Below are 24,841 nucleotides of genomic sequence, written 5' to 3'. Positions count from 1 at the left end.
TTAAAGCCCTTTGGAGTTTATGCTGTATGGTGCATTTCTTCTTATTTCCACAGATTAATAATATAATATAACTGAGATACAAACAATATAATTGACTAGTGGAATATACGCCTGAATATGAATATTTACTCTTGAGGAATTTATGGCTTATGAAATTGGAAATAAAATTTTGGCAGCGGGGAGATCATTGGGTCTGTTGTCAACAAGGTTAAAAAATATATAAAGATAGTGGCTATTTTCATAACTTTTTAAAATGGATGTTGGGCTTTAAAGGATGTAAAATAACAGACTAAACATAATAGAGCTACACGCTGTTTTTCAGGTGGTCAAATGTTTGCTCCGATTTTGGCTGTTCAGGCTGACATCGGTTGGATTCCTCATTCAATAAGGTGAAAATGTGAAACGATAAGACTGTGGAATCATTTGTTCGATCTGTCAGAAAACACGGTCAATAAGAAGGTTTTTCTTTGGAGTAAATGACACAAGAGATTCATGCTATTTTTGAGGAAGCTGAGTTAAAATACATGTACAGTAATAATTTATCATGTAGTGCAAACACAGTTAGAAGAAAGTTACTTATAGACTTGAAGCAAGATGGTAAAATTATATTTAGTTTGTAATTACGGCCCTACAGCAAACTTAACAAGGAGTCAAAGGTGTTTCATTGCAAAGTTGAGAACAGGAATCCTTCTTCGCCTCGAAGTTGGCAGATTTAAAAACATCGAGGAGCATGACAGGTTCTGTGAATTACACAAATTAGGAGAAGTTGAGAATGAATCACATTTTCTCCTCTATTGTCCTTTTTATGACAAGTTAAGGATGCCAAAAATAAATGAAATGTCTGTTCAAAACCCAGAAATGTTCTGTTGCACTGATGATGACAGAATGGAAAGCTTGTTTGTAAAGTCTGACACATGAAATAACTGCCACATAAGTCTGATTCTTTTTTAAATTAAAGTGTTTGTTGGACCTTTTGCCAAAATATAAAGAAAATCAATATATTTATATGTATGATATTTTGTTTTTTATATCATATTTGATGTGTTGGACATTTCTGCAAACTCACTGATTACAATAATTTTGCTAGGTTTTAATAAGTATTGATCATTGCATTTCAATCAGTTTGGTTCTTTTTTTTTTTTTTTTTTTAAATAGGAACCTTTTTATTTCACCTTGTGGTCAATGTAAACTGAACTGGTCAATATAACTTGCAAATATGATAGCCAAGTAATTGTTTTGAAAAGTGAAAATCAATTAAAAAGACAATCATTAGCAAGTGCTAACTTACTAATAATTGTTTGCAATGAAAGCAGGTTTCAGATATAAAAATGCATCTAAATATCTAAATGTGTACTCTAAATTCATTCTAAAATTACGTTTCAGTCTTCAATTAGTTTGTTTAACAGGGTATTTGTGATTGTGGTAGAATAATGCATCATGAAATTAAATAGAATATTGATAAATTGACGTATTTTATACATGTTTTCAACAAAATTTTACTATAAAAAAAGGTACAAAAATATTCAGTTATGATTAGTTGTTTCTCTAAAGTAAATATCCATATTGAAATAATGATATAACTCATTGTTATGTAACTTAAAAAGGCTAAGAATTCCTAGCAACAAATGTGTGACTCGCTACATGAAGGCAGCCATGTTGGATTTTGCACTCAGATGGAGGCTGCAGCCTGCAGCTCACTGAAAATCCTCCAGGGGGCAGAAGACATTTTTAAGATTGTATACAACGGTTTTTTTGATCATATTGATGCTGTAGAGGTCTCAGAAACTCATGTATCAAATATAATGCAATGACGTTAATGCTGAGAAGTTGGCTATCTTTGTTTCTAAAGCTTGGAAAAAATGTAGACAATAATAAGATTTGTTGCATTTTAGTTTCAGTCCCTAAGAACCAAACATCAAGAGCTTCTTTAGAACCACTATTTTGGGCCAAAAGAAAAATCAATCATTTCTCTAATAATGCTCAATACATGTGACGGCAATGCATTTATGATGTGTTTTGCATAAGGTCTTAGTTATAATAATAGATTTTTTGAGTGATTTATACAAGAAACTATAGTGAATACAGAACTTCCTTCAGGACTAATAGCTATTTTCCATATCCATCCACTCAACATTTGGATATTACCATATATTTTATTACTTAGATTTAATCAAATTAGATGAAATTGGAATTTTTAGGGTTTTCTGCCATCTCCTTTGCTCAGTATTATGACTTTATTTCCAAGACACTGGAAAAAAGTGTGACTAATGTCAGACTCTATTATTCTCTTGACATCTGTGTGACCATGTTCTGATAAGGTCAGTGGGGCTCGTCTTGTCACTGTAGCCTTTTTTCTTCTTGCTCATAAATCCTGTCTGTATCAGTCTGTATCACTGAAGGCATTGAATACCTGTCAGGAATAATATCAGTGGTATTCTGAGATCCTCTTAATTAGAACAGTATTGTAGATGGAAAGTAGGGAACTGTCACAGTCATTGTTTAAGAAGATGTTCGTGCAGAAGGTTGAGAACATATCAAATAGGACAAAGAAGTAAAACAGGTATTCGGTGCTATTCATTCTGAAACCAAACAAGAAAAGAAATGTGACGGGCCGAACTCATGTGCAACAAAAAAAGTGTCTATTTTTTGCCACCAAGTGCTCATGCTGTGCTCCACGCCTACTAATTACAACCTCAATCCCAAAAAAGCTGCGATGTTGTGTAAAACATCAATAAAAACAGAATGAAATGATTTGCAAATACTTTTCTACCTATATTCAACTGAGTGTAGAATCGAGATATTTAATGTTCAAACTAATAAACTTAAAAAAAAAAAAGAAAAGAATATATACTCATCCTGGATTTAATGTGTGCAACACGTTGCAAAAAGGTTTGAATGTGGCCAACTAAAGACTGGGACAGTTGTGGAAAAAACACCAGGTTAAACATTCGAAAGGAAAAACAGATTAATTGATAATACGTCAGTATCATGGTTGGTTATTAAAGGGGCATCCTTGAAAGGCTCAGTGTCACTGAACACAAATGCAAGTTAAGGAGGAAAAGGACCATCCATATTGTTATCAGCACTAACTTGAAAAGCCAACATCTGTGATGTCATGGGGGTGTGTTAGTGCCCATGGCATCATGGGTAGGGCTGACCGGTTTTGAAGAAATACTCAATTGCAATTATTTTGACTGATATTGTAACTGTGATATGATTTGCAATTAAGGTGTGTTATTTTTTTTTTCAGGGATCTGTACTAAACAAAGATGTTTCCTGATGTCTGATGATTTGTTGACCAGGACGCCTCTGCAGCACCACATGATTTAATTTAAAGTGGTGTTTTGATACACATTTTGGCGTTAATAAATACTGTGCATTCTACGATTTGAAAATGGCAACGGACCATTTTGCGATTCTGATACAATTTTAATTCATTGTTCAGCCCTAATCATGGCTAACTGTCACATCTGTGAAAGTCCCATTAATGCTGAACGGTACGTACAGGTTTTGGAGCAACATCTGCTGCCATCTAGACGTCGTTTTCAGACGCATCTCTGCTTATTTCAGTGAGGGTGATGTATCACAGTAGTAAACATGTTGCAGGCAATGAGTGTATGTTTACTAAAAACAATCAAGTTAATCAGTTTGAATATTTAGTATCTCATCTTTTTGTTGTATTCAAGTGAATATAGGTCGAAAAAGATTTGCAATTCATTGCGTTCTGTTTTTATTCACAGTTTACACAGCATCTCAACATTTTTGCAAAAGAATAGCAGATAAATGCAATTAAATGATTATTTCTTATCCTTCATATTCTTGAATTATTGCTCTGTGTTGTTTGTGGAAACATTCCATAAAACCTGTTTTCCTGCTCTGAAATTAAACTGATTTAAATTCCTGATAAGCATCCCAGCTGCGATCTTATCATCTATCTCCTCTACTTCAAGAAGGGTCAGAGTAGCATCACTATGAGATTAAAAACATTTGATGTGGGCTTCAGTATCAGAATGTGACATTTTGCTGCTGTGTTTACAGTACATTTGACCAAAAACCGAACCGGCGTACATACAGTAGCTGTTTTGGTGTTTGTCGTCACTATACGGTGCAAACATTCACAGACTGTGCCGTACTTTGTCCATGAATGTAGACTGATTGGTGCAGAGGAGCCATTTATCGCTCATTCTGCAGAACAGTGTCCATCCATCTGAAAGGGAATTAGTTATCACAGGCCTACAGGGAGCCATTATAGAGTATTGTTTCAGAGAATGGCTTACCCCAAGCTGCTTTGTGTTTGCTAGACGAGAAACATCAGAAGCAGACAGAAGAGACAGTGTGAAGGCTGGCTGAGAATGAGCTGCAGTTGGGGGTTTCATCTATCGTGTAAGCTACATTATATCAAGACTTTTTTCTTTATTTATTTTTTCTCTGTCTCCAGCCCATGAAGATGGGTTATTAGAGACATATAATAGGGAGATGATGAGCACACCTCCTCCCCAACTCACGCATTGTTTGCATTTCTTTCCTTCATGTGACGTGAATGACTACATTCATTCCACCTCTCACTTTTACCATCAGTGCTGCATGTCTTTATCAACCATTTCCAAAAACTAGTAAACTACAACCCAAATTCTTATTTTAACCCCCAAATCAACCTTTGTTCCTAAAATGGCCCTATAAGGAAATATAAATATCCTTAATTTTAGGGTGTAAAACCCAGTGAAAAGAGTTGCATGTTGGAAAATTGCTAGAATTTTGCTTCTTATTAACGTAGAAAGTTGGGCTAAGACTTTAAGTCCATGTTTGTGACATCCAGAAATCCCAAAGCCTTAAATGTTTCACAATGTGGTAAAAAAAAAAGAAAAAAAAAAAGAGGATTTTATGAGCAATGATGGTCGCAGCCTTTAGCCACCGAGCTGAAGTTCACCCCTTAAGCCTACAGCTGACATTTCAAGTTCATAGGAAATACCATTACTTTGCCAAGAAATTTCCAGTAGACTATATTCCTTGTAAAATTGTAAGCAGTTACATTGTTTTGTTGACTTCACTCAGCATGTGTCAAGCTCAGGGTGACTAGCTACCACATGATGTCCAGTCATAGTTGTTTGGGTGGGGACACTGGCCACAACTTGCTAGCAAAGCAAACATATCAAAACAAACCACACAACAGTATTTTTCAACATGAATACGTCATTGTGGGATACATAAAAGGATAGTTCACCCAAATACAATATTTATATTATTTATATTATGTAGTCATTGCGAGGTAGATAGTTCACACACTGGAGTGTGACAAAACTGTTGCAGTTTTGTACAATAAATGTGTTTAGAAAAAATGGTGCATTGCAAATTGTTTAATTCGTCTATCACACTGAAATGTTGAGAGATTGAATAGTATCTGTAATATCTGCACACTGATTCAAAGTAGGCCTTTGGTTACACAAACAAAACTCAATAACTGTCATTTTACAGACATCACTAAATAAATAAATAATAATATATAAACTATAATATCAGTGTATAAATAAATGTTATTGGAAGACAGTGCATATTTTACAATACTATGTGCATAGAGTCAAAAAGGAAATGTTTATTTATGCAATTTAATGTGTTTTTGACATGTTGCAACTGTCCCTAGGGTTGAGGTCGGTTGCAACATCTGACTTTGTCCATTCAAATAAGTGTTGTTAATGATATGTCATGTGTAATCATCTTTAAATGGTATGGGTAATGAGCAGACAGATACAAGAATTTGGCTGGTCTAGTCAAAATAGAGTAAATACAAAAAGTGTTGCAACCCTCCCCAGTCTCCCCTGTTTTAAGGGCCATGAGGAACTAGGATGAAAACGAGCAAGCAAACAAACAAACAAACAAAAACTTCACATACTGTTTTGTGTCTTAAATATCAAATTTTATCATGCATCCTGCCTGACTAATGAGCACGTGGAGTCTTCAGAATAGCCTGTACAGTTCTCAGGTAGGTGTATTAGAGTAAGTTCATTATGATAATATCTTAATTTATATTGAGATAATATAAACAAAGATATTATATTAAGTATATTCAGTGGGATACTTGATTTAATAAACCCTGTTAATTTCCTATTATTATTATTATTATTATTATTATTATTATTATTATTATTATTATTATTATTATTATTATTATTACAGTATTATAGTAGCAGTGGGAGTTGTTATAGTCTGGCTCAGTTGATATGAGATGGAGCTGCATGTTATCCAAATTTGGCGCATGCGCAATAGATGTATTTTCTAGCCTGTTAAGCTACCAGCCAGCTAGACAGATGTAAGCTAGCACAGATATAAATTAGACAAAGAAACCTTGTGAAGAGACTGAGTGAAAAAGCGTTTAAAGTAACGGAGGGTGCAAGGAGCGACTGTGACATAAAGCTATATGCGTTATTCGATATATACGGAAGTATGAAATTGAAAGGTACGCCGTCACCATATCTTTTTAAACTTTTTGTGAGCAGTCAGTGCAGAGATTAGCTTCGGCTAGCTGCTAGTTAGCCGCCGTTGTTTTCCCACCAGCAGATTGTACCGAAACGTGAGGGTTTACGTTAGCTTGGTTCGCTAGCATCCTGTCACAGGGATCAGTGAAGGCCCTTTGTTTTACACCGGTAATGCGGTGTCTAAACAACACATTACCAATTTAACTTGGGGTGTCCTTTGCTAGTTTGTGTTGCAGCAGAGCAGTAACGTGACTACTGAAAATGACTGTGGTAATATGTGGACAGAGGTATTGTTAACATGTTTTGTGTTAAGCTAGCAGATCAGTGTTAGCTCAATTTGCGGTCTGATGCTAAAGTACAACATTAATCTCGCTAGTGAGAACATTAATGTTAGCCCGAGTTAGCTAAATACGTATTTCAGCCTGAACTGACAGAATCACGTAGCTGATCCAGTTGTTCTCCTTTTAAAATTATTATTCTTAGCTAAACTAGCTACACTTCCAAAGGACGATAAGTCTCGTGAAGTGAAATCGTGAAGACATAATGATGATGGTTAGGAAATTAGTGTTGACACTTTAGCTGATGTTACGCTAACGTTGAGCTGTTGCTTTCTAGTGATTTCGATTTTTTGTATTAAGGGTGGTCACATCCGCATTATGAATAGCATATGGGCTAAAGTAAGCTGAGAGGCTCATTCAAGATGCGATCATTTAACTTTCTCTTCGCTGCCTGTTCGGATAGCATCATTTCTGCTGTATTAAAGGCGAGATAAGTTAGCATTACTACAGCTAATGTGTTAGCCTCAAGAAAGTTGCAGGTGAATCTTGAGTTGGCTAATTTAACTGACTGGTTTACAGGCCAAGCAGTCAGTTACAGGTTAGTCAATGATAAAGCATCACAAGTTAACATAGCGAGATATGTAAGGCCTACACTACCAAATATTTTATTTTGACGTTAACTAATGCCTCCAATTTTAATAACGTGGCACCCTTGACTGTTTCAAAGCTTTAATCTTCTAGTGGTGTCACTTTATTGACCGTTGGATTATCTGTATCCCTTCATAGACGTGACAGGTCTGGTTTGTTGTGCTAGTTGTGGCTTTTTTTTTTTTTTTGCAAGATGCTTCAGCAACATTAGTGGATAACTTCAGTTACTTTTAGAGATGTTGATCAGGTCTATTTTCTATGCCTAATGTCTGTTTTTTCTCTCTAGAGTGGAACTGAAGATGGGGCCATGAAGGATCCTGTGATAACCTAGAAATACTGCATCTTTGTATATTTCAACCATTCAAGAGGTGATGAGAAGATTTCAATTTCCTTGCTGGTGCTGCATGATTTAGATTTCATATTTAACCATTACTGGGGATGGGTATTGGTACTCAATAGCTTTAAGGTATTGATTGAAATAATCCATTACCAAGTAGTATTGAAACTTCTCCAGTTAACCTCCCTCCATTTCTCTTGGTACCCAGATTTGGGGGGGGGGGGTATTTATTTAGATTAATTGGCAGCCAATCACCACAAGAGTTCTTTATAAAGAAGAACCTTTGAAAAAAGGTAGCAAATGAAGTACTCCACTGGTTTCAGTATCACTTTCAGTGAACGGTTATCATAACCTTTTAAGCAATACCCAGCCCTAACCATTACAACCAAATGTGGTTAAAATGCAGCAGTGTACTTCATGAAACAGTTGTTAAACTTGTTACTGCAAGCAAATGTCTGCGTACTCATCTTGAGGTCTGTTTGGTCAATATTCCTCCATTTCATCAATAACACTAAATGTGGTTTAAAAGAATCTTGAAAATGGAAGAAGAGGAATGAAAGAGAATTTCATTGTAGGCAATCGGAATAGAAGGAAATAAGTGGCTAAGTCATATTATATGGGTGTGTGTACGCTTCAGTTTTACGGGGATTCTGTGATGCAGATTTTAAATCACATGGTGGGACACTTGCACATAAAGAAGGTGAACTTCATGGAAGAGAGATGGTGAAGAAGTAGTCTTCCATAATCGTCATTCCATCTCTGTCTTCATGTCTTTTTGCCATGGAGTGAGTCTTGCAGCAAACCAAGTTTTTGTGCATAACATATTAAAAGTTTGTGCATAGTGGAAGGTGTATTTCAGAAGTAAAGATGTAGTTGTCTTAAATTTGTAGGTTTTGTCTCTATCCTCATTTGCTAGTTGTCAAAAGATAATTTGTACTTAAAAAAAAAAAAAACTTTTTAAGAATAATTGGAAATACCTCACTCTAAGATGGCTTCATCAGAGAGATGACAGGGATATTAGAGGCTTTGATATGAACTTCCCTTTATGAGAAAAATGAAACGAAAGGTGCTGCCACTCTAAAAGAGGACGTGTCAGGTGAGGAGGAAAGAGAAAATATTTGCAAATGTGTTTCTGCTAGAACAAATGTGCCTGTGTGACAATGGTAGTTTTTGCGCTGGGTTTTGTATAATGTTGTCTTCAAAGGTTTGCTGTTCCAGTGAAATGAAACTGGCATATTTGTGTTGAGGAATGGGTGTTCTTTGACTGGTAGTTGGAATGGTTGCATTTCCTGTAATTGCCGTTCTCTGCATAGGCTTCCTCGTCATATCTTAGCCTGTAAGTGACTGCTTGGCCTGTACATGGGTTACCGAACAGTTCTATTAAAGTGAAAAATTGTCACATTTCATGTGGATCTCCAGTCAGTGTTGATGGTAAATATAGTGAATTTAAGCCTTAAATTCCTAAGTGTGTGAAAACAGTATATTGCTATATTGTTCAGGCGAGCTTCTGTTGCCCACGCCTATGTTGCAGTTTTATCACCACCCCAGCCTATAGCTATTACTTTGGTGGCCAAAACATAGTATTAGGTGACAAAAATATTAATCTGACACGCCCCCTGTCTACCCAAGGGCGGTGACTAGAAATCCAGTGAAAAAAAGCTGTAGTTCTTCTTGCTTCCAGTGACATCACCGGATGCAGGAAGTTTTTTCAGCAGGAGAACTCAGCTTTCTTGGTCAGCATAGAAAACATTGAAAAATGTATTGCTTAAATTGACAACATTTACCATCAACACTGACTGGACATCTACATGAAAAGTGCCAAAGTTTCCCTTTAGAGTGGACCTGCAGGATTTCTTTACAAAGTCATTATTGTGAGTATTTTGACTGAAATGCAATATGCAATACAGTTAGTGAAAATGATCAATTTTGCATTACAATTTTCATGTTCACATTTTTCCTTATTCAAAAAAATTTCGATTTGATTCTGGTGAACTTGTAGATTACAAACACCTCCCCTCACCCTCCACTTTGAAGCATGTAGGAGATCCTACGGTGGCTGCGAAACTCGGAGGGAAAAAAAATGCAAATTGCGCTGCCTAGAGCCAGTGTTTGGTTTGTCCACTCTGGGCTACTCTAGAAACATGGTGGTCTCTGTGGAGGAGGACCCACGTCCTCTGTAGATATAGACGGCTCATTCTAGGATAATGAAAACACGACGATTCTAATTTTCACGTCAAGTCTCCTGAGGTGTCATAGTTTAGTTTTGTTAGCAGGTTGTCCAGTCTTCAAGCTTAGGTAATACTTTTTTGCCTATTTTATATGAATGTTGTGACCTCTTAAGCTGTAAATTGAGCATTAATAGAATTTTTCTTGAAACCTTATTAAGACATTGGTTTTTCCCCACTCATGGTAGGACCTGAAAATGGTTGGACAGTCTTTATCTAGCCAAGATTCACCTTCACAAAGAAATTCAGTCTCACTTTAGTTTGAGACTGAAACCCTAAATGTAAAACATTGTGACTCTATCCTTTCATGCAAATCCTTTTGCCTTTGAGGACACGAAAGTTGGCTGCAGCTATTGATTGTTGGTATCTTGTTGGCTTTTTTTAACAACCCTGACTGCCTAAACACACTCTTGTATCCAATGTGTCAACACTGTCATTCGATTGGTTGTTGTTGGGCTTTTTTTGGTGCTTTTTTTCTCATTTCATCTCCTGACACATTTGCAATAAATCAACTTGAGAAGAGTGTTGCTTAAGCTGTGAGAATGACCTCGTAATGGCCACATAGTCTGGGACTGTCTCATTAGTGAGTTCTAAATTTAAGTAAGCGCTGTTTTTTTTTTGTTTTTTTTTACATATTCACAGAACGTACAGTTTACTGTCTAGCGTGGATACATTTGCAGCACCAATACTCATACATATACTAAAAGCTGTGGTAGAAAGAATTCACTTTGTTTCCTCCTTTGCCACAGTTCAGCTTATTCAATCAGAAGACCTCAGTATATAAAGTGAGGATGCAGACTATTTTTGGTGCATCACATTTTGTAGCAATTAGAATATGAATAGATCCAAGTCATGTGAAGGATTCTAACCATCTTGATTTCAGCCTTATTCTGACCAGGCAGTTTAAATGGTCGAGGATAAATCATTATTGCCAGAGATTTTCAAAGCAGGAGGTGGGTCTCCCCAGGGGTGCTCCAAACAGTTTAAGGGGAGACTCAGTGAATGGAAATGAAAAAATATTACTGTACATTAGTTTTCAAGAGGAGATCACATAGAGTAGCCTTAATGTGTGTGATTTGGATAAAGAGTTCCCTTTTGGTTAAAAAGATAAAGTACTTTTAGGGAAATTTACTGTTTTTCCTTCTTCCCCAGAGTCAGAAACTAATAAATACTCTTGGATAGACCTTTTTCATGTATTCGGTGTAGTCTGAACTTATGTAAAACAACAATATCAGGCTATATTGGCTCAGCTGAGTGTCTAGAATGAGCTAACATAATCATGATCCCATTCTCATCTCAGCTTTTTTTTTCCCAAAGCTTTCTCCTGGGGGAGGAGGCCCACAGCCTCAGACTTCTCTGATTTATGCTGTAAATTTTTTGCAAAAATCCTGTTATTTATTTTTTGTTGTTGTTGTAATGACTAGTGCTTTAAGGACGAGAGTGAGTGGTACCCCGAAGCCGGTGATGTCACGGGTTCCCACCCCTCCTCCCCCTGGGGAGATGTCAAGTGGACCTGTGGCAGAGAGCTGGTGTTACACACAGGTATTCATTCAAACTCATTAAAGTCATGTGCGTATACAAATGTGAAAGAATTTATCATGTTTTACTTAGCTTGTTTAATATTTTCAAATCCTGTCATGATGCTGAGAAATCTTTAGAAACCAAAAACCTGAGCACTGGTATTACATACCAAACTCAAACTCCTATTGTTATTTTCTTTACTAATGTTAACAGAACTTTTTAGAGCAGACAGTTTGACTTGTCATGGTAGGAAAAGCATGGTTCTTACTAATAACACTGACAATGGCTCAAGCGTCCCAGTAAGCCATTAGTGTTACAGTGATCCGGCATGCACCATACCACGCAACTGTAGCAGCTAATTGCAATCCAGCCATCATTAATTTTATTGTTTTACACCTGCTTTTGCAACTGTGACATGTCAGAATGTGTTCTGTCATTAACAGTATCATTCAAATTACTGTAATCTAGGGTGGTTGTCCGCCAGAGTTGGATACATTAAACCATTTTTAATTTGAGAAGGTCAAATTGTCATGCCAAGCCATTTCATTTCTTTTTTAATTGTATTTTAAAAAACAAAGAGCTTTGGTCTGATGGTTCTGTGTGTTTTTTTCTTCTTCTTGTTTTCAAGGTCAAAGTTGTGAAGTTTTCCTACATGTGGACCATAAACAACTTTAGTTTTTGCAGAGAAGAAATGGGGGAGGTGTTGAAAAGCTCAACCTTCTCTTCTGGCCCTAATGACAAGATGAAATGGTTAGTACTCTGCTAAACCTATCTGTGAATTTATTTGCAGGATTTCTGTAGAATATGAAAATCCTTGATAGTTTATAAATAATTGTACGCCTTCAGAGTTCTGTAAAATTACATTGATGCTCACTAATATGCATTACAGTTTTGGATGTATCATGTCCTTGAATTTCCCTCAACATAAACATGAATTGTCATCATGTGGGAAATCTTGCTCATAAAGTGATAATTAGCCGACACAGTCTCTCAAAGCAATAGAGACTCACCCCTGAAGGCTCGTCATAGTCTTGTGTTTTGATAGAAGTAGTTATGACAGTTGTCTTTGTAACGTTACTGATGTGCCGTGTTGTCTGTTCACCTGCCAGGTGTCTGCGAGTCAATCCAAAGGGACTGGATGATGAAAGCAAAGATTATCTGTCATTGTATTTACTTCTTGTTAGTTGTCCAAAAAGTGAAGTCAGAGCAAAGTTCAAGTTTTCTTTGTTGAACGCTAAAAGAGAGGAGACAAAAGCGATGGGTGAGTACAAGTAATCAGAATGTCATCGCATCCACTTAGACTGTATGTTTCGTGTCTTCTTTTATATCTTTTACTCATTTTTCTAACTTGCAAACAAAAGAGAAGGCAAATTCAGGACTCATCTTTTTTTCCTTCTTGTTACAGAAAGCCAAAGAGCATATAGATTTGTCCAAGGCAAAGACTGGGGCTTCAAAAAATTTATAAGGAGAGATTTCCTCCTTGATGAAGCCAATGGACTCTTACCAGACGACAAACTCACCCTGTTCTGTGAGGTAAATACTGCTGTTTTCCTTTCATACAAGGTGAATTTATTTATCATTATACAGCATAAGTTTGCAAAGCAAGAGTAAGATGCAATTCCCCTTTTGCTACTTACAAAAAACACTGTTAATGTTCTTGTTTTATCATTTTTATTATTTTATTCTTCAAATTAAGAGGTTACAGTCGTTTTATTTATAAACACTGTAATTTCGCCAAAATTGCAAATGATAAAATAGAGCCACACTTTTGTCACTTCTACTTGGAATGATTTTGTAGAGCCCCCATGGGACCAGTTTTACCTTTTTACCTTGGGACCTCTTATAATTTGTAATAATCGTGAAGGTCATCTGTGATCTTAATGTCATTTCTAATATCACATCAGATCTCCTGGTAATACTGGTCCCCCTGCAAATAGAGCTTAAGATTTTGTATGCAAATATAACACCTTTTTGGTGGATGAATAGGTCGCTTTGTCAGTTAGTCAGTTCACTAAAATTCCCCACCCTTTTGCAGCCACAGGTTTCACCACAAAGGCTGAAATTTAGCATGGAGGCCTAGTGTTTGTGATGGTGTGTTTTTGTTGTCATGGCAGTTGGATAAAAGGAGGCCAGGTCTGTCTCAAAACGGTGCGCAACTTCCAAATGGACTCAAAGAGTTGCACAAGAATTTGTGGAAAGGTTGATCATAAGCCAAAACACAGCTGATAAACTGTTTATGTCAACTTGCCAAGAGGGGGCGTGGCAGTGGGGGTGGGCTGTAACAAGAAGGGGCATAACTTCTAAACAGATTCAAGTATCATGACCAAACTTGAGAACATTTGTCGCAGACTCTTGTGGGAGGCATGTTTGCACTCAGCAAAGTTCCTTTACCATTAGTGAGCGATGCCCTGCCCCTACATGTTAGCCACGCCCATTTTATAACTAATGAACCTTCTCTTGTAGACTGTTGTGGAAGGAGAGAATTCAAGAACACAAGGTTATTTATCTTTTCACTACAAGGTTATAAAATGAGATTTAGTTGTAGTTCCCTCTGACTGATTGTTGACAGATAAGATGAGTGCTGAGGATGAATTAAGCAGAGTCAGCCTGAGGGAAGAAGATGCTCTTTAGTCTGGTGGTACAGCAGAATCCAATCTGTAATTCCAATTTAAATTTGTGTGTTAGCTGCACCCCTATGCTGTGGTCACACCTGTTTTTATGACTCCTGAACTGTTTGTCATAGACACTTGTGGGAGGCATCACTGGACTTCAGCTAGGTTAGCTTAGAATTTAGCCATGCTCCCTTCATAGCTCATTACCTATTTGTTTTAGGCACTATTGGGAGTCATTGTACGACCAAGCATTGGTGATAGTTGGCCTCAGCCCCTAGACTTTAGTCAGGCCCCCTTTGATAACTCATGAACTGTTGTCATAGAGTCTTGCGGCAGCCATCACTGGACTTGGCAGATAGTTACTTTTTCCATTGGTGTGACTTGGTGTGGCCCCCTATACTTTAGCCACCGAGGTCAAGTGGGGGTGTGTGTTTGTGTGAATGGACATGTGGATGCATGTAGCTTGTTGCTACTATTGTGAATTTTTTTTTTCTCTTTTTTTTTTTTTTGTCACTTTCCTTGGAGAATCATAGATTTGGCTGGCATGTATTCCCCCTCTGTCTGCAGAGTGCACCAGTCTCTCAATTCAGGTTTTTTTTATTTCGGGAACAAAACATATAATCCTGTACATGTGCTTTTCGATGTTGTTATATGTACCAGAAATGATTTTGAGTTTGGTGGTAAATTAACTGTGAGGGAAAAATTGACTAATGCAGAACAAACACAAAGCGGTTGTATGACACTCAGCTTGTGTTCTGATTTATACTTCTCCGTGCTGACTAGATGTGGAAAACATGTCGATGCATGGGATAAATAGGCTTGCCAGTTACATTTCATTGCAAATAGCCTTTTTTTTAAAAAAAAAAAAAAAAAACTGTTTCTGTTTAATTTCTGTTATCCTCATTTTTTCTCCTTTTCCATGGTTGTACCACTTAACACATCATCTATCAGTTCCATGTTGCTGAGCTGCTGTTGTGTGTGTGTGTGTGTGTGTGTGTGTGTGTGTGTGGCATCCAAATTATGAATCTTTTGAAAGCGTCAAAAGCACATTTCTGTTCACCTAATGTAACCTAAAATGAATCAAGGCAAGAGTGTTTTAATTCTGGTCACGACCACTTTACACCTGAGTGTAAGCTCTAGTGCCATTTAACAACAAACATACTGTTGGCATTTGCTTCAAATGACATTAACCTCTTAGAAAGTGAAATGCTTCCTCCATCTTAAATCATTTACAATGATGCTTGTTTTTCGAAATAATTGAATTCGGAATGTCAAGAAGAATAAATGTCTCCTAAAATGTTCTTTCAAGGGACAAGTTAAATGAAGTGTCAATGAATTTTGATGCAAATGCAATTGGCTAAATACTGCCAGGAACAGACAGTGTGCCAGACAACAATTCCAAAAAGATTGAACAATTTCAGGGAAATTGCCACTTTGATAAACAAATTACATTCAAATTAAAGACAAAATGCCTTTCGTCATCAATTAGAGGTTTCAGCAAAGTTAATTAATTTTGGTTTCATGTGGTTGTGTTTTCGCAAGCCAGATTCTCTCCCACTGTAGGTTCCTCAGTCTTGAAAATATGCTTTTAAAGGAGCAAATTAAGTACAAATTAAAACTCTTCTCCAATACAGAAAGACATATTTACTGCTGGATATTTTTTTGGATGTTTAGCCTTTGATGAGGCTGCTTCAGTGTGTTGTTCTGTTTGCTGTTTCTCCTGTACAGGTGAGTGTTGTCCAAGACTCGGTTAACATTTCAGGCCAGTCCAACATGAACATGCTGAAGGTACCGGAGTGTCAGCTGTCTGATGACCTGGGGAACCTGTGGGAGTGTTCACGCTTCACAGACTGCAGCCTCTATGTCGGAGGGCAGGAGTTCAAAGCCCACAAATCCATCCTTGCAGGTAAGATCGTCCCCGGCCCCCCAGCACTTTAGCAAGCAGCAGCCAGGAGAGAAACCCTCCAAAATGGCCCTAGCGAGACATCTATGCCTCTTCTTAATGGGCTCTTGTGGAGAGCCAAAAGCACCTCAAAAGGCTACGGAGGGTTTGTATTCCTGGCTTGATTTGTTGCGGCCTAGTTCTGCAGTGGGTGCTAATCCACCCCCACTACCCCTGCTTGGCCCTGCTTGACCCAGATGACTGGAGGATCCAGGAGATTGAGAGGCTGGCTCTCCTCTCCAGCTTGTGTCCATTAGACATGGTGGCAGCTGCAGTAGGCAGGGGGAAATGCTGACGAAGTGGCAGCTATACGGATTTTGCAAGATTTCAAGGCCTGGTTCGGTACTGATTAGAGCTGCAGTGATTTATTGATTATCAATTGACTAATAAATTAATTGCCAAATATTCTGATAAGCAATGAAACATTTTGAAACTGTTTTTAAAAGTCAAAATTCACCTATTTCAGATTATCAAATATGAATATTTTCTGGTTCCTTTAGTCCTATGACAGTAAACTGAATATCTCTGAGCTGTGGACTAAACAAGACATTTGAGGATGTTACCTTGGGCTTTGGAAACACTGATCAACATTGTCAACAATTTTCTAACATTTTATGGACCAAACAACTTATTGATTTATTGAGAAAATAATCAACCTATTAATCAACAGTGAAAATAGTGACTAGTTGCAGCCATAATACTGATGCTTTGTGTTCTATATGTTGGTATGTTTGTGTTTATTTTTTTACATATGAGACAACTGTGTCCCATACTGTTTAATTAAAGGGATAGTTCAGATTTTTTTGCAGTGGGGTTTTATGAGGTACTTATTCATAGTCAGTGTATTACCAGCAGTAGATGCAGTTGATGCACCCCCCCCCCCCCATTTGGAGAAGCAGAGAGGAGTATTATTTAATATTAATATTAAATAGTAATATTCAGAATATTTTCAATGTTTTACTTTGCTGTCAGAGAGCCTTTTCTAACAGGAAACTGCTGTTTCTAAGCCACATATCACTGTCTCCAAACCAATCAAACTCCATGGTCAAAATTAGTTATTTTACCTTGCAGAACACAGGACTAGCATGGCTACCACTATCTCGATCTGTTAGTTTGTTTATATTATTGTGTGACTTTGGTGTTTTAAAAGGATAGGACCGATTCATTTAAGTCACACAAACAAACTTAAGAGAACACAGGAGTTGCTGGTAGACCAGCAACTCCTGTTTTCTGTAAAATAATTAAAAAAAAATGTAAAATATTCTACCAGTATTCTGTATTTAAGAGAACACTTACAACAACTTCAACATTATTTTTTTCAGTGGACCTTTTTAAGTGGTTAAAATACCTCTTGCTGCTCACCCTGTCTGCAGCAAAACATATCAACATCTACTGGTTTGCTACTCTGTAATACGCTATGGATAAGTACCTCATATAACCCCACTTGAAATAATCCAAACTATCCCTTTAAAGCTTTATTGTCACTAGACAATTGTCTTCATTAATAGTAACTATGAATTTTGGTGTATTTATAAGTGTTCAATTTATTTTTTTTGACAGCAAGGTCACCAGTCTTTAATGCTATGTTTGAACATGAAATGGAGGAGAGTAAAAAGGTAAGAATAACTGGTTACAGCTGCATGTTGTTATTGATCATGCTACTTTTTCCTCAGTAGTTTATTTGTCTTCTTTGGCACAGAACTACACTTCCTACATGTACAGTAACTATTCCTCATGTTTTAAAACGAACCTTCATCCTACCTCAGTGGTAATGAGTGGTATGTTCTTTCGTGGATATGTTTTTAGTTGCCAAATTCAACTGAGTCACTCAGAAACATCTTGTCTTCCCCTACAGAATCGGGTTGACATCAGTGACGTTGACCCAGATGTCTTTAAGGAAATGATGGGCTTCATATATACAGGAAAGGCTCCGAACCTGGAGAAGATGGCAGACAATTTGCTGGCAGCTGCAGACAAAGTAAGTACCTAAGTCACTATTTTTTTGTCTTTGGCCAGTTGTTATCATCAGTATGTAAGTTAAATGCTTTGCAAAAATGTAATCTGATAAATCCTGTGTGTAGTTGAGCTCCAAACACCCACCCACCCTGAAATCATCTTTGGATGCAGCTCATTTTCACAAATAGGCAGCTTGCTTGTTTCAACCACTGTGTTTAACACCTGGACCTCTCAGCTCTGTCAGAATAACTGAGATGAAAGTTTTCATTGAAAATTGCACTTTCTTTTTGCTTTTATTTTGTTACGTTTTGGTAGTTTTAGACGTGTGACAGCTGTGAGATGCAATATTCAGTGGTCATGGACTGTCATGTACTTCACTGTTTCTCTTATGCTTTGACTTAAGCGTTTGGAGCCTCCAATGAGTGGAGCAACCAGCCTGTGTGTGCAAGTCAATGAGGCTAAAAGGCTAATGTGGTCTGTTGTGTAATTACACAGCTGTTAGTCTGCAATCTTATGTGACATAAACCCAATATTGATAAACTATAAATAATATTGTCTATTTCAGTCCCCCCCCCATCCTCACTCATTATAAGAACATGTTTGTGCAGGGTGTGAAAAATATAGAATTCAATACAACACAGTAGCTCTTCAACAAATACTACTGTATGTTTGTGAAACCTGCGTTTTATTCTATGTAGGCAAGAGTCAATAATAGATTTTTCTGTCCGTTATCTTGGTATACAAGCATTATCATGTTACTGAAATAGGATTAAATTCTTGGCAGAAAACATACTTAATGTAAGGCTGTATTTTGTTATAACTTTGTGACATAAGATACAGGCAAATTGGGAATTCAACAATATTAGAGAGACTTAATATGTGTTACTGTTCTGCCAGTGGATGTGCGGCTCATGTTGAGTTGCATTTATAATCAATGCAGGTTTATTCTGTATGAGTAACGCCATATTTCTTGGGGGACTGTGATATGAAGCCTCCTATAATCTCACAAATCCTTTCTGGATACCACCACTCCGGATGTGAGCGATAGGTTGTCTAGTCCAGTGGTCTTAAGACTGGAGTCTGGGGACCAACAGAGGTTCCCAGTAAAGGGAAGAATAAAATATTTTAACTTATGTCACATTTTTTTTAGAAGTTGGAACAATAGGCTGTTGGTGCTAGCACTGCTGACTTAAGCCACACTCGGGAAACCAACATCACACCATTTACCAAGTGTTTTCTTACTGTAGATGAGCCAATCAGTGTTGTGCAGATAACACTCTACGTGTATCAAGTTTTTACTCATTACTCCCTTAAAAAGTAATATTACTTTACCTATTGCTTGGTGTCAAAAGTAATTAGTTGCATTACTGGTTATATTACAATAATGGTTTTGTTGCACTCCAAAGTTGAATTGTTGATCTGGTGAAGTTTTAACACCCAGAAAGCTTTTGTTGGTTGCTGTTCAGATGTCTGTGGTGGTAACAAAAGTCTGCCTCTTGTTCCCTCTTAAACCCCTGTCACACAATTACTGCAACTTCACAGTTATCTAGAAACTACCCAGAGGAGCTGTACGTGTGCATTTGTTGGAATATAAAATACAAAACTTTTGTGAATACAGCTGCTCAGTATCCGGAGTGACTGAGTGGGCGTGTTGATGGCACTGTGTGGTGTGCAGCTGCCTGCCTGTGAAGCCACTGATAGTTTCATTTTCATACAGACTGTTTATTAGTATCAGTCTACATGATTAATATTTTCTTCATTATCTCTAATATGAAAGCATTAAAATACAGTCAGACAAGAAGTGTCTCCCCTGCCGGGCAGCAATTATTGTACATGTCACTGTAGGGCGGGACATTCCTTCACCATCCTGGGAAAAAAGATATTGCTGCAGAGTCAGCTGATCTCTCTTTCTATCGTTCTTCTCTGCCTCTATCGCATTTTATTAAATTTGAGAGTCTTGATTTATGTCAGTGCAAAAACATTCATCATTACAGATGAGTCCTCTGAAAAATACAGATTTATTTCTAACGTGTGAACATGTCCGACACAGACAGTCTCCTCATGCCTGCTACATGTATGAAGGGGCACATTTTCACGATGTCCGGGCCTTATTCTCAGGATATAATTTGGAATGCATGTGTGAAAACAACTTTAATGATGCATGGGCTGTGGTTAATCTGCCGGGTCATAAAAATGAACATTCTGATTACTTGGGGATGGGTCACAGGTAGGAAAGAGGGTCCATCTCCTCAGAGAGAGAGAGAAAGAGGTGTGTGCGCTTTTACACACAGCAAGACAGTAGCACAACTTTTTTGATTATTTACAGGTGCACAGTTTTTATCCTCGCTGCTTGAATGTCCCACATATTTGCTGTAGTAACATGACTGCACGCAGGGAAACAAAACTGGAAGCAGCTTCTCTAATCATTTGTAAATTGTTCAAGAAAGCAGTCAGACATCAATACAGTGCACAAAGAAATAACCTGAAAGCTCACGCTGCTCTACGTTATTTAAAAAGGAGTATAGTCTCCAGGGATGGTCGAGATGAAGGTGCGGGTCTCTAATTAGAGTTCAGGTAGGTGGCAGGTAGATGATTTATGCAGCCAGGACTCAGATTAACTCATCTGCACATGCAAATTGTGTAACACAGAGTTACTTGGATCAATAAGTGTAATATAATTAACTGTTTTGAAAACTGTAATCCCTTACACTGATCATTAGGGTTACTGTCCAATGCTGTAGCTGACCAGTCAAAATTAAAATTTCCATATAATCAACAGGGAAATTAGTCATTAAGAACATTCTTATTCACAAATGAGTTCTTCTCTTTTAAGTTAAGACAGTCTGTATTATGAATATCGTGCTGGTTGTGGATCAGGTGGATGAGTTTTTATTTTTATATTGAACCGGAGTATTGAGCAGCAACCTTAATCCCATATGTCATGTAGAGACGGTGGGTAATTGCAGCAGGTTGGATTTTTGGCTGCTCGTCATTTGTCCGCATTCCCAGTAGAGCTGCCATCATTTAAACATTTTAGTCACTGAATTAATCTGTGGCTTTTATGTGTATTCAGAATAGTCAATACAAAATCACGAGGATCCACTTTGCATCCAGTTTGTAACCGCTGCTTTTTGTGTCCCCCACTTCGCCCCTCCACCCCAGTATGCTCTCGAGCGTTTAAAGGTCATGTGTGAAGAGGCCTTGTGCAACAGCCTTTCAGTGGAGAATGTGGCCGACACCCTCATCCTAGCAGACTTGCACAGTGCCGAGCAGCTCAAAGCACAAGCCATAGATTTTATCAACAGGCAAGTATCGCAAAAAAAAAAAAAAAAAACCTCCAGTGATAAATTCCTGCTGCCATTTCTGTTTACCAGCCCTGAATGCTTACCTTTTTATCTCCTTGCCATAGGTGCAGTGTCCTGAGACAGCTGGGCTGTAAAGATGGAAAGAACTGGAATAGCAAGTATGTAATTAGCTGATATATGTGACACAAGATTAATAACACACTCTTATCTCTTCCCCCTACCAGATGCATTAGAATTCATTGTTTTAGCCCGGGCAGACAGAGTGCTATTTGCCTTTTCAGTTTGAAGCTCCATATCTTTGTATCCAAGTTATTAATAGACTCATACCTGGATAAACCCTGAAAATGTAATATTTGCAGAATTTTAAAAAGAAGGGAGGTGGTCGCTATGGGAAGTTTTTCTTCCAGATGATGTAGTGTGTTGTCATAGGGCACCTTGAAATGTTAAACTTATTTTCATCTCTCTTGTGTTCAACACGTCGTCACCTTGGAATTATGAGGTTCCATCTGGCATTTTTGTCAAAATTGAAGTAGTCACATGTTCTTATTCTGTGACCACTACTTAACATATTTTTTTAAGTTGCTTGTAATTTTGGGCTTTTTATTTGAAAACAAAGAGGATCTATCTGGTAGATTTCAGACACAAAATAATGATTTACTAAGGTAATTTCTGACCGTGGCTGCCAGGCTAACACTAGGAAGCTAGCAGTAGCAGACTAGCATGGTAGCGAACAATAAAGAAAAAAAGACTGAACTTTCATTTGTACAGCTGTCCTTTATGATAATGTCTGTTTATTTTATAAATATTAAGCCTTGAAATGCATTAGTCTACCTTTGAAGTAAATTGTTTTTTTCTTTTCCTTTCCCCCCAAAGAAAGACCAACATTCAGTCAATATTTCTGATAAAACAAAACCTTGTCAAAATGTCATAGAACATGTTACATTTAGGTTTCTCATCCATGTAGACATAACACAAATTTTTATGGTTTAAAACAGATTGGGTAAACTGCTTTTGTACCTTTAAAATAATTGAATCTGTTCTTGTTTTGCAAGATAGAACCATATGTTTTTAGGATTAGAAGATTCTAATGGCATTTTACAAAAAACATTTACATATTTTATGGGATTTTGATCATTTACATTTAGAATACATGTAGGTTGTCTGTCATTTTCCATGTATAAAAGAGATTTGTTCCATGGATCATTTTTGCTATTTGCAGTGCAAAAACTTTAAAACTCAGTATCTCAAAACCACTCAGAACACAGACAGAACCTTATAATTCCAAGGGAACAATGTGAAGACGTTCTAACGCTACTTTAATTTGGACCTGTGCACAGAAAGCACTAATGGCCCTTTTCAAGTTTACCATGCACGTCACAAATCAAGTCCCCCTTATTTGCTTTGTCATTACGATCTCATTTATGTTTATTGATTTTTAATGTGCACACGCTCTCGTGTCTTGAGTGTTAACTTCATTTCGCCTGTGCTTACAGTCATGCGACAGATATAATGGAGACTGCAGGCTGGAAGTCAATGATCCAATCCCATCCTCACTTGGTAGCCGAGGCCTTTCGCGCCCTGGCTTCAGCACAGTGCCCACCCTTTGGTCTTCCCAGGAAGCGTCTAAAACAGTCCTGACTGCCCGACTGTGCCCGAGAACTTTACTGGAGGTGTGAAGCATGGGTTTACAAAGGAAGGACTAGCGAGGGTACCACTCTTATTTCCACCAAAACTGAACACACTTGAAGAAAGAAGAGTGGAGCTTTCTGGCCAGGGATGTGGGGAGGCTGGCACGTTGGACGACTGACATCAGTGGATTGGGGAAAAAATTGGTAAAATTGGTGTTACTCGCTTGCTTTGCTGCCCCAACTGAACTCTGTTCAGCCTGGGTAGCAAGTCAAGCTGTCTGCTACTGTTTTTTTCCTGTAATTTTGAAAATGGCCTTAATATATCTGCCATTGCTCTGGAGCTGCTCTAGAGTACTTTGTCTATTTTACTCTGTGCCTGCCTTGTCACAAAGACCAGGCCTCCTCCAGGTTGCACTAGTTCCCATGAATAGTCATTTTGATATGGAGTTCTATAGGAACGTAACAAAGGTTTAACTAAATGGGAAATATTATATATTTGTAATGTTTAGCCCGTTTTGTGACTAGACATTAAAAAGCATGAACACTTTCAGTGCAAGGTCAGTTCTTTACACTTTTTAAAAGATGTGTATGCCCCATATTGATGGCACCATTTCTATGTAAATGACAGTTGAACCATCTTCAGAAGACCAGTGTACAAGAAAGTCTATTGCATATTTGTTGGGAAAAATTGTAATCTGCCATGATGAAGACCCAGTGTCAATCCTTATGATACATGTAAGACGGAAAAGTCTCTGTACTTTGGCCCTAATATATTAAAACATTGGAAGTATATGGAAGTATTTACTCAGTCTCCCATTTGAACGACATATTCCAGATCATACGTCTGTGAACTGTTATAGATTAAATTTTTAAATTTTCTGTCCTTAGTATCGCCAACTTGCAAATATTATATATTCTCAATATATTGTGGTTAACTAAAAGTGGAGAGACTAATGCATGGTCATGTTATTGTCAAAGAAAGTGTCCAAGTACCAATTTTGTTTTTAACAATTTATTTTCTGCAATTATCTGACATATTTGTGCAGAATTAAATGAATTGAGTATGTGCAAAAAGATTTCCTCTAACATGCTTGGATATTTGTAGGATGCTGAGCATCACTTCTACTGGCAATGTTATTCTGTGTTTGAATGGGGGGTTGTCATGTTTATTCAGTCCGTCTCGTATGTAGTGTGGTGTGACCGACACTTCAGAGGATTTTGTAAATTAAAAGAGTAGCATCATTTTTACATGATATTACTCATCATTCAGCGTCATGTTGAGATGTTGAAACCTCTTTTGTTTGGAAGCAAAAAAGATGAAGTTGTTGTCTGCAAGAATGCCTGCATTAACCCATTAAACCATTTTCCAGCAGTCTGAAGTAGCCCAGGTTTATTTTATTTATTTTTTTTCTAACAGGGGATTGTTTAAATCAATGTGACAAGAGATTTCAGTTTGAGGAAGGGTGATTATTATCTACAGTCTCTTTTTAATGGTCATGTTAATGGATGTGGATGTCAGGCTTAGGTGATTTTTTTTTCTCTCTCTCTCTCCAGTGGATTTCTTTTAAATGGAAGATTAGAAAATAACACCACCGTGATAATCAAAAGAAAATGTCCTTAAACTGCATTAGCATAGTAACATGTTTAATGTTGAACCTTTTACAATGCATGAAAGACATTTTCCCTCTTGTTTTATGTGTGAATGCTCGGCACAGGCTCTAATTAAAGTGAATGCGAGGCCGCTCTGTCCTGCTGGAACAGAGACGTCTTCATCAGCAGCTTGCTGATCCTCGTCCGCCCCTCTCAGCACAGATCCTAGGAAAAGACCTGATACCATCTATGCTTTAGGACGCCTCTCCAGCCTTTTATCTTCCTCTTTCGCTTTCCTCTACTGACTGTAATGCTTGAAGGAGCAGATG

The 24,841-nt window shown here is 37.5% G+C and overlaps 1 protein-coding gene across 2 annotated transcripts; it reads left to right on the top strand.

The window, feature by feature from the left end:
- The first annotated feature begins 6,264 nt into the window (after positions 1 to 6,264).
- On the top strand, positions 6,265 to 24,297 carry spopla (speckle type BTB/POZ protein like a). 2 transcript variants are annotated; one of them, XM_084725413.1, is made up of 12 exons: positions 6,265 to 6,451; positions 7,683 to 7,764; positions 11,383 to 11,500; positions 12,108 to 12,229; positions 12,589 to 12,740; positions 12,885 to 13,012; positions 15,820 to 15,997; positions 17,594 to 17,649; positions 17,889 to 18,011; positions 21,152 to 21,294; positions 21,399 to 21,452; positions 22,788 to 24,297. In XM_084725413.1, exons 3-12 carry the CDS (start codon positions 11,423 to 11,425, stop codon positions 22,930 to 22,932), a joined length of 1,179 nt encoding a protein of 392 aa, XP_084581539.1. In that variant the 5' UTR covers positions 6,265 to 6,451; positions 7,683 to 7,764; positions 11,383 to 11,422; the 3' UTR covers positions 22,933 to 24,297. The 2 variants fall into 2 exon arrangements, with proteins under 2 accessions (XP_084581539.1, XP_084581540.1); XM_084725414.1 differs by lacking the exon at positions 6,265 to 6,451 and adding an exon at positions 6,694 to 6,757.
- Positions 24,298 to 24,841: the final 544 nt, after the last annotated feature.

This window comes from Lutjanus erythropterus, chromosome 8 (genome assembly GCF_056507025.1).
Source record: "Lutjanus erythropterus isolate fLutEry1 chromosome 8, fLutEry1.hap2, whole genome shotgun sequence".
NCBI classification, from domain to species: Eukaryota; Metazoa; Chordata; class Actinopteri; order Lutjaniformes; family Lutjanidae; genus Lutjanus; species Lutjanus erythropterus.
The sequence above is the reverse complement of the archived record's forward strand: the minus strand, read 5'-3'. Positions and strand labels throughout refer to the sequence as shown.

Excerpts from the sequence above, each read along its gene's own strand:
- spopla (XM_084725413.1), top strand. The coding sequence starts at position 11,423 with ATGTCACGGGTTCCCACCCCTCCTCCCCCTGGGGAGATGTCAAGTGGA. Across the intron at positions 13,013-15,819 it reads AACTCACCCTGTTCTGTGAG|GTGAGTGTTGTCCAAGACTC; the intron begins GTAAATACTGCT and ends TCTCCTGTACAG. Across the intron at positions 21,453-22,787 it reads GGAAAGAACTGGAATAGCAA|TCATGCGACAGATATAATGG; the intron begins GTATGTAATTAG and ends CTGTGCTTACAG.